Below are 13,263 nucleotides of genomic sequence, written 5' to 3' on the forward strand. Positions count from 1 at the left end.
GGAGGCTGAAGATGATGGAATTGCTGCAATCTCATGATAAAACCCAAATGGGTGAGGAGTTGCTTCTTATGGATGAGCAAAGAAAGTGGTTTCTTGAGATGGAGTCTGCTCATGGTGAAGATGCTGTGAATATTGTTGACATGATAGATGTGAAATATTACATAAGCTTAATTGATAAAGCAGTTGCAGCGTTTGAGAGAATTGATTCCAATTTTGAAAGGTCTACTATGGGTGAAATGCTATTAAACAGCATCACATCCTACATACAGAGAAATCTTTCATGAAAGTCAGAGTCAATCGATGCAGCAAATTCTATTGCTGTCTTACTGTAAGACACTGCTACAGCCACGCTAACCTTCAACAACCACCACCCTGATCAGTTAGCAGCCATCGACATCAAGGCAACATCGAGGCTCCACCGGCAAAGATGATGACTCACTGAACGTTCAGATGATTGTTAGCATTCTTTAGCAATAATTTTTAATCAAGATAGGTACTTTTTTTTTTGACATAATGCTATTGCACACTTAAAAGATTAGAGTATAAACATCTTTTTTTTTTTTTTTTTTTTGAGACAGGGTCTCGCTCTGTCACCCAGGCTCTGCAGTGGCATGATCATACCTCACTGTAGCCTTGAATTCCTGGGCTCAAGCAATCCTCCTGCCTTGGCCTCCCAAGTAGCGAGTTCTATAGGGGCATGCCACCACGGCTGGCTAACTGAAAAGAAATTTTGTTTTGTAAAGACAGTGCCTCACCTTGTTATCCAGGCTGGTCTCAAACTCCTAGCCTCAAGCAATCCTCCTGTCTTGGCCTCCCAAAGTGCTGGGATTATAGGTGGGAGCCAGTGTGCCCTGCTAAAGATAACTTTTATACGTCCTAAGAAACCAAAATTTTCTGTGACTTGCTTTACAGTAATATTTGTTTTATAGTGGTGGTCTGGAATAGAACGCACAATATCTCCGAGGTATACCTGTACTTCTCAACAGTGGGGGAAAGGGCTTAACACTTTTGCTTAGTGAGACATCCTATGAAAAAGCATGTACTAACCCACTCAACTCTTCATATTTTTGAAAGAGGAAAATATACAGGTTGCTTACATTTGCTACACAAAATCTCAACCATAAGATTCCTCGTGCTATAGCCAGGGAATCTGTTACAAATTCAAGGTAAGTTAACATTTTTTTGAGCCTTTGGTTGACTGATTAACCACAGGTTCCATAACTCTGCCTGCTACTGCATAACTTTCAGCATTTGTGACCAAGTGCAGTGGCTCCCATATGTTATCCCAGGGCTTTGGGAGGATCATTCAAGGCCAGGAATTTGAATCCGGCCTGGCCAACATAGGGAGACCCTATCTCTACAAAAATAAAACTTAGTGGCTGGGCGTGGTGGCTTACGCCTACAATCCCAGCACTTGGGGTACTTGGGCAGGAGGATCGCTTGAGGCCAGTTAACTCAAGACCAGCCTGGGCAACAAAGTGAGATCTCATCTCTACTAAAAAAAAAAAAAAAGGATAAAAATAAAACTATAAAACATAATAAAAATTAAAAATTAGTAACTAGAAGGAAATGGGCTTTGCTTGATGGGAAATATTTGCCCTTTGCTTTCTGTCCCACAGGAAAAGATGATCTAAGAACTAAACTCAGGTTTCATAAGTGTCACATGAGAACTTTTCAGAATCCCACTTCACTTCAGGTTTTGTTTCCCTACCTCAAGAACAGAAGGCCATAGACCAGGCTAGGTCTTGCTGGAAGTCCTGTAGCAATGGCTGATGGAAATGAATGTGCTCATGACCGAGCACCACTTCCTCTAAGGTGCTACCAAACCAAGGACACCAGAAAGAAAGTCACATGATTGCTAAGCTATGGCACCACTGCTACCAAGACTGGCATTATTCCTCCAGCCTCCCACATCATCTGTCCCAGATGCATCACTAACCTGTGTCGGCCATTCATCTCCAGGCCCACAACGGGGCAGATGAAACGTGCCCGCTGGAGGTCATCATGCTTGTCACCTTTAGTATTTCCTTTATCCCCTTCCCAGGCAGGATTATCAGAAAGCTTCAGCTCTGTCACATTCTGGGAAAAACCATTAATATTTTAACAATTCATTTGATAAACAGATCATCCTTTGCCTTAACCACCTAAGTCAACAAATAGTTATTCTAGCCCTTCCCATCAAAATCTCTTCCTCGTAGTTACTTTCCTCTGGTCCATAAGAAACACAGATATAATATTAAACTATAAATAGAAAACAGAAAACAAGGCCGGGACATGGTGGCTCATGCCTGTAATCCCAGCACTTTGGGAGGCTGAGGTGGGCAGATCACCTGATGTCGGGAGTTCAAGACCAGCCTGACCAACATGAAGAACCCTTCTCTCTACTAAAAATACAAAATTAGCCAGGCATGGTGGAGCATGCCTGTAATCCCAGCTCCTCAAGAGGCTGAGGCAGGAGAATCACTTAAACCCAGGAGGCAGAGGTGCAGTGAGCCAAGATCGCGCCATTCCACTCGAGCCTGGACAACAAGAGAGAAACTCCATCTCAAAAAAAAAAAAAAAGAAAAGAAAACAGAAAACAAGATCTTTTCAATTCACTGACTAGCAAGTAAATTAGTTATTTCTACCATACAAATTTTTTTAACTTAAGGAAAAGTCCCTTCTCACATAAAAAATTACTCCACTAAGAGAGAGTTTTGCATGGGTTCCACCCAGAACGGCAATGCTTTCTCTCCTGAGGCTGCTTCATGTTACCGACCATCTATATTTATATAATTGTTGAAAAAAGCAAAACAAAAAAATATATATATATAAATCACTGAATAGACAGTAAAATCTGAGGCCATGGCCTAAAAGCTAAGGCAGAATATTAGCCAGAAAATACTGTCATACTCCAAGACACAGCTATTCCGGTTTTCAAGAATTTCCAACTTTACAAAGAATTTGATACAATAGCTCTATTTTCGCATTCAAGGCACTTCTTCATATTTAATGAGGCCATTTTGACTTCAACACTCTAGAGAGCAGCTGAGTGTCTCAAAAGGCAAATCACCATTCATACAGCAGCTTCCTGGCTGAGAACTAGCACGTGTCTCACTGAGTTCTCTGCTCCGAGTATTTGTGGACTATCAATTGACAGTAACGACAATCTTATGTATTAGCACTGTTTCATTTGTATCCTTTTTTTTCTTTACTGTTCTAATTTCTTGGAGATTTTTTCCATTAAAGATTCAACCACATAAAACTGAATATTACATGTATTTTAAGTATAGAACTGTAAGAATTAATTTCAATAACTGCAATTTTTTTCTCATCAGATGAGTAATGTGCTGATGTCACAAGGTTTGAGGGAGGCACATCTTACACATGCAAGTGAAAACCCAATCATAGCACTTACGAACTACTAAAGAATCGTTCATCACATTTTTGATGTAAGACGATTCATACTACCACAGGTTTTTCAGGAATAAATTCTCTTCCACAAGGTAAAAGACCACTAAAATCAGAACAATTTCTACAGCACTATCATTAGCTACATTTCAGAATTACAAATTTGCCTGAAATGAACATATCCTGTAATCAATCCCAAGAATTTGAACAAAAAGCCTAATATAATAATACGAAAGAAAGAAAAGGAAGGCAGAACCTATAGCCTTAGATTGGGAGTTAAGGGATCTGGTTCTGGTTTAAGTACTTGACTAGCCATGTGGCCTCAAGTAAGTCATTTACAGTGAGATGAAGGTTTGACTAGCCTCATGGTTCTCAAATTCTTCACTACCCTTCTTTTCTCCCACTGACTATATTTAAAAAGCTGTGTCCTCTCAAGAAAGTTCCTTTATCAAAAAAACTTGTTTTTTCAACTTTTATGGAAGAACTTTAACTGCCAATCAGAACCTCTAATCACCAGATGGTAACCACATGATTTAACAGTGATCCACAAAATTCTCTAATTCTACAAAAGTACCTTCCAAACCCAAAATCCAAGTAGGTGAATCTTAATTACAAAAATAATGCCTCCCAACATTAATACAGAACATCAAAAATTTCAAAGCACAGCACACAGGTGAAATCACAATAGATTTATAATGAAGGAAGTACGCACGGTGGAACTCGTGGCTTGAGATTTACGTGACCTCCCAAGATCATATGTGTATTAGATGGCCGGGTGGGAATGGAATCCCAAATTTCTGAGTTCAGTCTTTAACGTGTATAAATTCTACAGAATAAACCTCAGCCACTTTTCAGACCCTCAGAGCACTTCAGAATCACTAGTGTTACCTTAATGCTTTTAATGTGAGATGCTGCCTTCCCAAGAGCCTTTTCTGCAGATTTGTCCAGGAGAAACTCAATGACGGCATCTTTGTTATAAAGTCTGCAATAGTAAGTATTAGAATATTATGTCAACAAGCAACTTTCAAATAACCAAAGGAGGAAGAATAAACTGACCACAATCCAAGTCATTTACATTTGATAAGAGAAATGCCCTGAATTATTAAAAAGTAAATTTAACCCTGTTTCAACTATTTCCAGAGCATACAAAGAAGGAACTTATTTATTTATTTGAGACAGAGTTTCACTCTTGTCGCCCAGACTGGAGTGCAATAGTGCAATTTCGGCTCACTGCAACCTCCGCCTCCCTAGTTCAAGCAATTCTCCTGCCTCAGCCTCCCAAGTAGCTGGGATTACAGGCGCCCACCACCATGCCTGGCTGATTTTTGTATTTTTAGTCGATACAGGGTTTCACCATATTGGCCAGGCTGGTCTCAAACTCCTGACCTCAGGTGATTCGCTTACCTCAGCCTCCCAAAGTGCTGGGATTACAGGCATGAGCCAATGCGTCCAGTCAGAAATTAGTTTAAATCCAAGGTGGCAAACTGGCATTCAGAAGGCTAAATGTAACCTGAACAAGGATTTTTTTAATTGGGAAATTTAATGTATAAGTACACATTCCCTATTTTTCTTTTTCTTTTTTTTTTTTTTTTGAGACGGAGTCTCGCTCTGTTGCCCGGGCTGGAGTGCAGTGGCGCGATCTCGGCTCACTGCAAGCTCCGTCTCCCGGGTTCACGCCATTCTCCTGCCTCAGCCTCCCGAGTAGCTGGGACTACAGGCGCCCGCCACTGCGCCTGGCTAATTTTTTGTATTTTTAGTAGAGACAGGGTTTCACTGTGGTCTCGATCTCCTGACCTTGTGATCCGCCCGCCTCGGCCTCCCAAAGTGCTGGGATTACAGGCGTGAGCCACTGCGCCCGGCCCCTATTTTTCTTTAAAAATTAAAACCAGAAGGTGTGGAATCACTAGGCCCATACCATTGAGCTATAAAAATTGGCTGGAACTGAGTGGCAGCTCCTGCTTTGAACAGGACATGGACTCTCCAGTATTCTCCATTCCCTGCCATTCTCTCCTATTCCTCGCATGGCTCCTTCATGTGTTTATGCTTGTAACTTATCTTCTATTGGCCCCTGAGTTTGCTTTTTTTTTTTTTTTTTTTTTTTTTTTTTGAGACAGGTTCTCACTCTTGCACAGGCTGGAGTACAGTAGTGGAATTATAGCTTACTACAGCCTCAACCTCCCAGACTCACAGGCTCCTCCTGCCTCAGCCTCCTGAACAGCTGGGACTACAGGAACATGCCACCATGCCAGGCTAATTTTATTTTTTTGTAGAGGTGTGGTTTCACTATATTGCCCAGACTAGTCTCGAACTCCTGGACTTAAGTGACCCTTCCTCCTCAGCCTCCCAAAGTGGTGGGATTACAGGCGTGAGCCACTGCGCCCAGCCCGGCCCCTGACTTTTCAAACCATGGATTAAATAAACCAAACTGACTAGAAGAGTGCAGAACTATGTTCAGAGACAGGGAACGACAGCCTATGCTTCACAAATCTGCTTGGGATAACTCACGCTTGAGGAAGGGAAAGCTGCATTTACACATCAAAATTCTCCTCAAAATCACTTCATAAACTCATCTTCACTAACTGTAAAAACCATACCTGCCAAGTTCACAGGCAACTATTGGTCGTCTTAATATTTCCTGACTTAGAGTACAATAGTTCCATTGGGCTACTAATTCAGCATCTTTGTCGACCTAATAAAAAACAAAAAAATTCAATTAATTTTCATCTCTGAAAGATACATGGTTCACAATTCTACATATAAAAGTATATTCAGTAATACCACACTGTAATGATTTTTCTTTTTTAAATCAAAGATAATGAAAATGACATAGGAAGTTGGGTTTTGTTTTGTTTGTTTGCTTTTGAGACGGGGTCTCACTCTGTTGCCCAGGCTGGAGTGTAGTGGCACAATCTTCGCTCACTGCAGCTTCCACCTCCCGGACTCAAGCAATCCTCCCACCTCAGCCTCCGGAGTAGCTGGGACTATAGGTGCACACCACCACGCCTGGTTAATTTCCGTATTTTTTGTAGAGACGTGGTTTTGCCATGTTGCTCTCAAACTCCTGGACTCCACTGATCCGCCCATCTCAGCCATCCAAAGTGCTGGAATTACAAGCATGAGCAACTGTGCCTGGCTGAAGTCAGGATTTTAAAAGTCACAAGTAATTAATACTACATCAAATAAAGGCCCATCTACATATGACATGTACAAAGAAAAAGAGTTTACATAAAATTATTAAACTATTCATGTAAGCCACATACAAATATTAACATCTGAATCTTCATAATAAATGAGGGAGGCCATACAGAAGAGAAACACAAAGTGTGTTAGATTAATTTCTAACAATGGGAAAGCCCCTCAGTTGTGGCAGATTTTAAAGACTTAAGAACTAAGAAAACAAACTTTTTTTTTTTAAAAAGTTCAGAACAAAGACTACATAATACTTTATAAAATGTTCAATTTAATAGAAATAAGTGTTTTGGGGCTTATTTACTAAGGGATACATCAAACTTTATCCATAGTATGAAAATCAGACATAAGACCCTCCCTGGCCCTCGAATGACATTTCCACATACATCATATTCCATGTCCCACTCCTTCCCATTCCTGTTTTCCCTTCACTGTTAGACTGCACCACTCTTTACCAGTCTTCAAATGCCGAACCTGAATAATGTAACAGGACGGCACATTTGGAAGAAAAAGGGAAGAGAAAAGAAAAAAAGACAACGAAAACAATCCCGCTGAATTTATTTTATTAATTTATTTTTTGAGACAGGGTCTTGCTCTGTTGCCCAGGCTGGGCTGCAGTGGCACAATCACAGCTTGCTGCAGCCTCAATTTTCCTGGGCTCAAGCAATCCTCCCCCTTAGCCTCCCAAGTAGCTAGGACCACAAGCAAGCGCCACTATTCCCAGCTAACTTTATTTTATTTTTCTTAAGAGGTCTCCCTGTGTTGCCCAGGCTGTTCTCCAACTGCTAGGCTCAAGAGATCCTCCTGCCTCACTCTCCCAAAGTGCTGAGTTTAGAGGTGTAAGCCGACACACCTGGCCCTCTGAATTTAATTTTTAAAGTAAAAACTGCTTAAGTGCTTACTGTGTGCCAGGCACCATGCTAAGCAGTTTCCATGACTTAACTTTTTAATCCTCAGAAAAACCGTATGAGTTCGTATTTTCACTTTTGTAGATGAGGAAAGCGAGGCACCAAGAGGTTAGGTTATACTCAAAAAGCACCTCAGAGAGTTGGGGACAGGGAGAAAAGTGACAAATCACTCCTTATCCAGGCCTTTAAAAATTGGTTCCCCCCAAAAAGCAGTAAAACATGTCTTTACCAGGGTCTCTCTTCTTTTCTAGGGTTTTTCATCTTTTAAGTTTTTACATATCTGTACTGGAAAGACAAGTGTTTTTGGGTTTTTTTTTTTTTTTTGAGACGGAGTCTCGCTCTGTCGCCCAGGCTGGAGTGCAGTGGCGCTATCTCGGCTCACTGTAAGCTCCACCTCCTGGGTTCACGCCAGTCTGGGTTCATGCCATTCTCCTGCCTCAGCCTCCTGAGAAGCTGGGACTACAAGCGCCCGCCACCACGCCCAGCTAATTTTTTGTATTTTTAGTAGAGACAGGGTTTCACTGTGTTAGCCAGGATGGTCTCGATCTCCTGACCTTGTGATCTGCCCACCTCGGCCTCCCAAAGTGCTGGGATTACAGGCGTGAGCCACCGCGCCCGGCCAGACAAGTGTTTTTTCTATATTTTCACTCACAACACTCAATACTTCCAGAACACTTCTGACAAAGTGTATGGGATTTCCCCACACCAAGCAACTCTCTGATAGCAGCCACGTGTCTCACAACTAAACTCAACTCTGATACCACCTATTTGGATACGGCCTCAAATCCCAAAGGTTAAGGGCTCAGTCCCATAATACTGTCCCCTACCCCGACTTTAGATGCTAATCACAAATTCAAAAGTTGTCACCTGTGCTTCTGTCTATAAATCAAAGGCTACCACGATCCCTCCTCAGGTTTGATAATCTGCTAGTGTCTCACAGATGTGGGAAAACAGTTCAGTTACCATGGCTGATTTACTACAAATACATTTTAAGGACATAAACAGCAAGATAAAGAAGCACATAGGGTATAGTCTGCAAGGGTCCAAAGTGCAGGGCTGTCCCCATGGAGCTGGGGTGAGTAACTCTCCTGGCATGTGGATGCGGTCGGCAACCTAGAACATCTCTAAACCCTCAACTTCTTTATGGAGACCTCCCCATGTAGGCATGATGGATTATTAACTCCATGCCCAATTCCTCTCCTCTTCCCTAAAGGATGGGGGTGAGGTGGGGTTGAAAGTTCCAAGCTTCTAATCTTGGTTTGGTGTTTCTGGTGACAAGCCCCCATCCAGGAGCCCACCAAGAATTGCCTTATTAGAGCAAAAGATGATCCTGTCACCCAGGAAATTACAAGGAATTTAGGTGCTCTGCGTTAAGAACCAGGGCAGATTTCACAATATTGATTTGAAATGTAAGCTCCACCAGGGCTACACTCTGTCTTGTTCACTGCTATATCCCTGGGGCCTACAACAACGTATATATGGTAACCACTTATTAAGCATTTGTGGTGTGAAGAGTGACAACAAAAATCCATCCTGCCTAGGCATTCTGGCTTTTTTGAATCGCTCTTCCTTCTTTTCTACCCTCTTCCGACACCTGTTTCTTGTCAAGCCTTCCATTAAGCTACTCTTTTTCAGCCCAGGGCACAAGAAAACAAAACTGAGCTCAACACTTCTTTGGTAAAAGCCAAAAAAGCACTCATGAATGATAATTATCCAGCATTAGCCTGTTTAAATGTAGGTATGATCAGAGGATACACTTCATCCTCTTGGGTATTCATTCATTCTCATATTCACACATATTTTTTAGGTGTCTATTATGTGGCAGACACATGGTAGGGGTTACAGACAGGACACCCAAGGTTCCTGTCTACGTGGGAAAGAGACAATAAACAAATAACGCAGTGGTAGGCACTGTAAAGAAGAGAAGAGACAATATTGGAAGTGAGGCACATTTCAGCTACAGTGGACAGATAACATTTGAGTAAAGAACTGAATGAAGTAAAGAAACTCATCATGTGACAGTCTCAGTGAAGAATATTTCAGATGGATGAATTCACACTCCAAGTTGAAGAACAAGAGGACTGTTTAGCTACAACAGTATGAAAGAGGTGTAGAGGGACAGAAGATAAGGTCAGAAACACAGGCTGGGTCTGCTCACAGGGCCCGATGAGATTTTATTCTTAATGTGATGGGCAGTCACTGGAACGCTTCGAATACAATAGTGACATAAAGCGTTTACCTTTTAAAACAAACTCTCCGGCTCCTGAATCAGAATACATGAAGTCTCCACGTGTGCCAGGCACTCCACTAGGTGCTTTACAAATATTTTATCATTAAAAAGTAATTACTAGTGCTAACTTTGAAATCCCAAATAAGTGGACGGGAATCCTAGCTTCACTACCTACCAGCTGTGTGATCTTAGTCACTTTAATATCCCTGGACTCAGTGTTCCTGTCAGTAGCAAAGAAATTATTATAATTTCCTCCATTGCTTGTGAGATTAGGGATTATTCACTCATTTATTTATTCAGAATATTTACTGTGCCAGGAACTATGCTAGTTGCAGAGAAAAAAAGGGGGTAGCCTCTGCTATCAAGAACTTACCATCTAGCGGGGAAGACTGATACAAATCAACCACGAACAGCCGTGTGCAGGGTGATAAGACAGTCTATAAAAGGATGCGGTAAGGGAACAGTTTGGGAAGGCTTCTCTGAGCAAATGAAGTTAGTGTATACAAAACTCAATATACACCAGGTATTTGTATTATTGCTACTGGCCGCAGGTAGGGTTCAAATTCTAGCTCTGCCATTTACTAGCTTTGCAACTTTCTCCTCTTGCGCCTCAACTTCCATGTCTGAAAATGAGGATGACAGTATGTAGCCACAGGGCTACTGTGATAATTACATGCGACATCCCCTGTTAAGATTACTGTCCAGTGAATGGCAATAGTCAGCATTCATTGAATGTCCACTCTTAATACTGTTGTTAATTTTGAGTCCTGTGAATGGAATAAAAGACCGCAGCTAGGTCTGCAATCCCGCTGGCTCCCCCTTCTTACTTCCTCTCCTTTCCTGGGGTCGTCAAATTCCCACCAACCCCGGTCCCCAACAGCCCGCCCACATCACTGACCTTCTCAACCTTCTTCGGCCCCTTCACCAGTTCATGCCTCTTGGGGATTGTTCCCCCGTCGCAACCCATCGCAGGACCGGAGTCAGAGCCAGCAGAAAAATCCTAAAGCTGCCACTTCCCGGATTTCTGGCGCAATCCTCAGCCACTTCCGGCGCACCGCCGTGACGTAAACGCTGGTTGCGACGTAGCGGGGCGGGGCGGCACGCTAGTCCCCACGTAGCGGGGCGGGGCGGGGCGGGGCCGTTGCCAAGTGCCGGTCGTCATGGAGAGCGTCGCTTGGAGGCTGGGCGCGGGCTGGTTTCCTCTTTCCCGTGAGACCCTGGGTTTCTGCTGCACAGTCGGAATCACTCGCCCACGCTCCGGGAGGGCAGCGAGGGCGTGGGCGGCGCGTGCGCACCCACAGCGCTTTGACCTCTTTGACCCTATCCCACGACAGCTTGTGTGGCTGCGGAGCGGGCACATCCCTGGACTGAGAGCGCCTGGAGAAAAAGGGCCGCCCTCTTGTTTCTGCGATTAATGATGCCTAAGAACGGAATCTGCCTTATCAATGGACATTTTTGTGTTTAAAAGGAGAACGCATCTTTATTGAGCGCCAACTGTGACTCAAGCACTCACAACAAATCCTGTGAAGTGATGTTACAGCACATTCTAGGAAGTAAGACCCTCCCTGAGGCCTGGAACTTTCTGGTGTTGCCATGCATATTGTAGATGGCGTGTGTGTGAAATTTTGCATACAGTTTGTGTGTGTGTGTATTTCATTCACGGTTTCCTGAAGCCCAGGCTAAAAAAATTTTATTAACAATCAAGTATCATTAATAGACGATACAATAGTTCTTATAAAACATACAGTGACGTTGTTACGCCCATTCCAAGAGACAGGCTTTATTTTATCTATAAGAACACAAATCCCTTGCTAAAAATCCATGACTGTCTGTCGGCTCTTAGGCAATTGCCTATCTATTTGTTCCTTTAATTATTATAAATATTATGGGAAAGTGCCTATAATCGTAGCACTTTGGGAGGCCGAGACGGGAGGAGCACTTGAGCCCAGGAGTTCCAGGTCAGGCTGGACAACATGGTGAGACCCCATCTTGAAAGAAAAATTAGAAAAATTAGCCAGGCGTTGTGGTAAGCTTTTGTAGTCCTAGTGGCTCCGTAGGCTGAGGTGGGGGGAAGGATTGCCTGAGCCCAGGAATTCAAGGTTGCAGTGAGCTATGATCATGCCGCTGCACTCCAGCCTAGGCAACAGAGCATGACTCTGTCATTAATATATATGTACGTATGTGTGTGTGTGTGTATGTATTTGTACATCTATATGACGGGAAAATTTCTGCATTGCCAAGAAGGCAGATCTTTATGATTGGATGTTACCCTATTGACCTATGTGAAACAAAAACGCTGAAAATATTTTTTAGTTGGGAAGAGTTGCCCAGAAAATATGTGGATGTGAAAACTTAAAGGGCTGTATGTCAGCTTGGGGTACTTGTTACTGTGATTAATGGGAATTAAAAAAAATCCCTTTAATTAGTTGGTCTCTGATTGATTTATGATTTATTTCTATGCTAACCACAATAACTGTAAGCTCTATAAGGGTAGGGATTTCGTTTTTTTAATTTAATTTTATTTATTTTTTATTTTTGAGACAGTTTCGATCTGTTGCCCAGACTGGAGTGCAGTGATGTGATCTCAGCTCGCTGCAACCTCAAACTCCCAGGATCAAGCGATTCTCCTGCTTCAACCTCCCCAGTTGCTGAGATTACAGGTGTCCACCACCATGCCTGGCTAATTTTTGTATTTTTAGTAGAGACGGGGCTTCACCATGATGGCCAGGCAGGTCTCAAACTCCTGACCTCAGGTGGTCCACCTGCCTCGGCCTCCCAAAGTGCTGGGATTCCAGGCATGAGCCACCAAGCCCGGCCAGCACTTCATTTTATTCCACATTGTATCATCAGTGCCTAGAAGTCTTTGACACACTCAATATATGAATACATTTCCTCAGTAAACCAAAAGAAAGTACAGATTCATTGAGAAAGGGATCAAAAGCCTAGTTTTGGCAGATACTAAAACTGGTTAATACTATTAGAATTCCATTTACTAGTGAGGAAGCAGAAGCGTGGAAAGATCAAATGACTCCTTCAAGGTCACGTGGCTAGTGAGAGACCCGGGAATGAGTGCTAGCGTTAGTTCTTTCTCACAGCAAAGGACAGAAGGTCAGATACAGAACAGCAGAAACACCAGCCTGTTTAGAAAGACTCAAACCAGTGTTCTTTTCTCATTTGGGGAAGAAAAAACAAAAATAAGCCGGGCGTGGTGGCTCAAGCCTGTAATCCCAGCACTTTGGGAGGCCGAGACGGGCGGATCACGAGGTCAGGAGATCAAGACCATCCTGGCTAACACGGTGAAACCCCGTCTCTACTAAAAAATACAAAAAACTAGCCGGGCGAGGTGGCGGGCGCCTGTAGTCCCAGCTGCTCGGGAGGCTGAGGCAGGAGAATGGCATAAACCCGGGAGACGGAGCTTGCAGTGAGCTGAGATCCGGCCACTGCACTCTAGCCTGGGTGACAGAGCGAGACTCCATTCCCCCCAAAAAAAGAAAAAACAAAAATAGCGGCTCTAAGACATGACCGCGCGTGCACTGAGAGATTTGT

General features: G+C 43.0%; 1 protein-coding gene and 1 non-coding gene across 2 annotated transcripts in view; both read right to left on the bottom strand.

The window, feature by feature from the left end:
- The window catches only part of RTF2 (replication termination factor 2), a 47,917-nt gene extending 37,124 nt beyond the window's left edge, over positions 1-10,793 (bottom strand). Inside the window, exons 1-4 of the mRNA XM_010356689.2 lie at positions 10,616-10,793; positions 5,985-6,079; positions 4,279-4,372; positions 1,940-2,079 (exon numbers count right to left, since the gene is read on the bottom strand). Coding sequence (XP_010354991.1) covers positions 1,940-2,079; positions 4,279-4,372; positions 5,985-6,079; positions 10,616-10,684 — 398 coding nt within the window. The 5' untranslated portion in view covers positions 10,685-10,793. The remainder of the gene's footprint in view (positions 1-1,939; positions 2,080-4,278; positions 4,373-5,984; positions 6,080-10,615) is intronic.
- LOC115893087 lies at positions 3,312-3,412 on the bottom strand. The gene has a single exon (XR_004053042.1). It is a non-coding gene; the product is annotated as a small nucleolar RNA U13 (small nucleolar RNA).
- Positions 10,794-13,263: the final 2,470 nt, after the last annotated feature.

This window comes from Rhinopithecus roxellana, chromosome 13, assembly GCF_007565055.1.
Source record: "Rhinopithecus roxellana isolate Shanxi Qingling chromosome 13, ASM756505v1, whole genome shotgun sequence".
Taxonomy (NCBI): Eukaryota; Metazoa; Chordata; class Mammalia; order Primates; family Cercopithecidae; genus Rhinopithecus; species Rhinopithecus roxellana.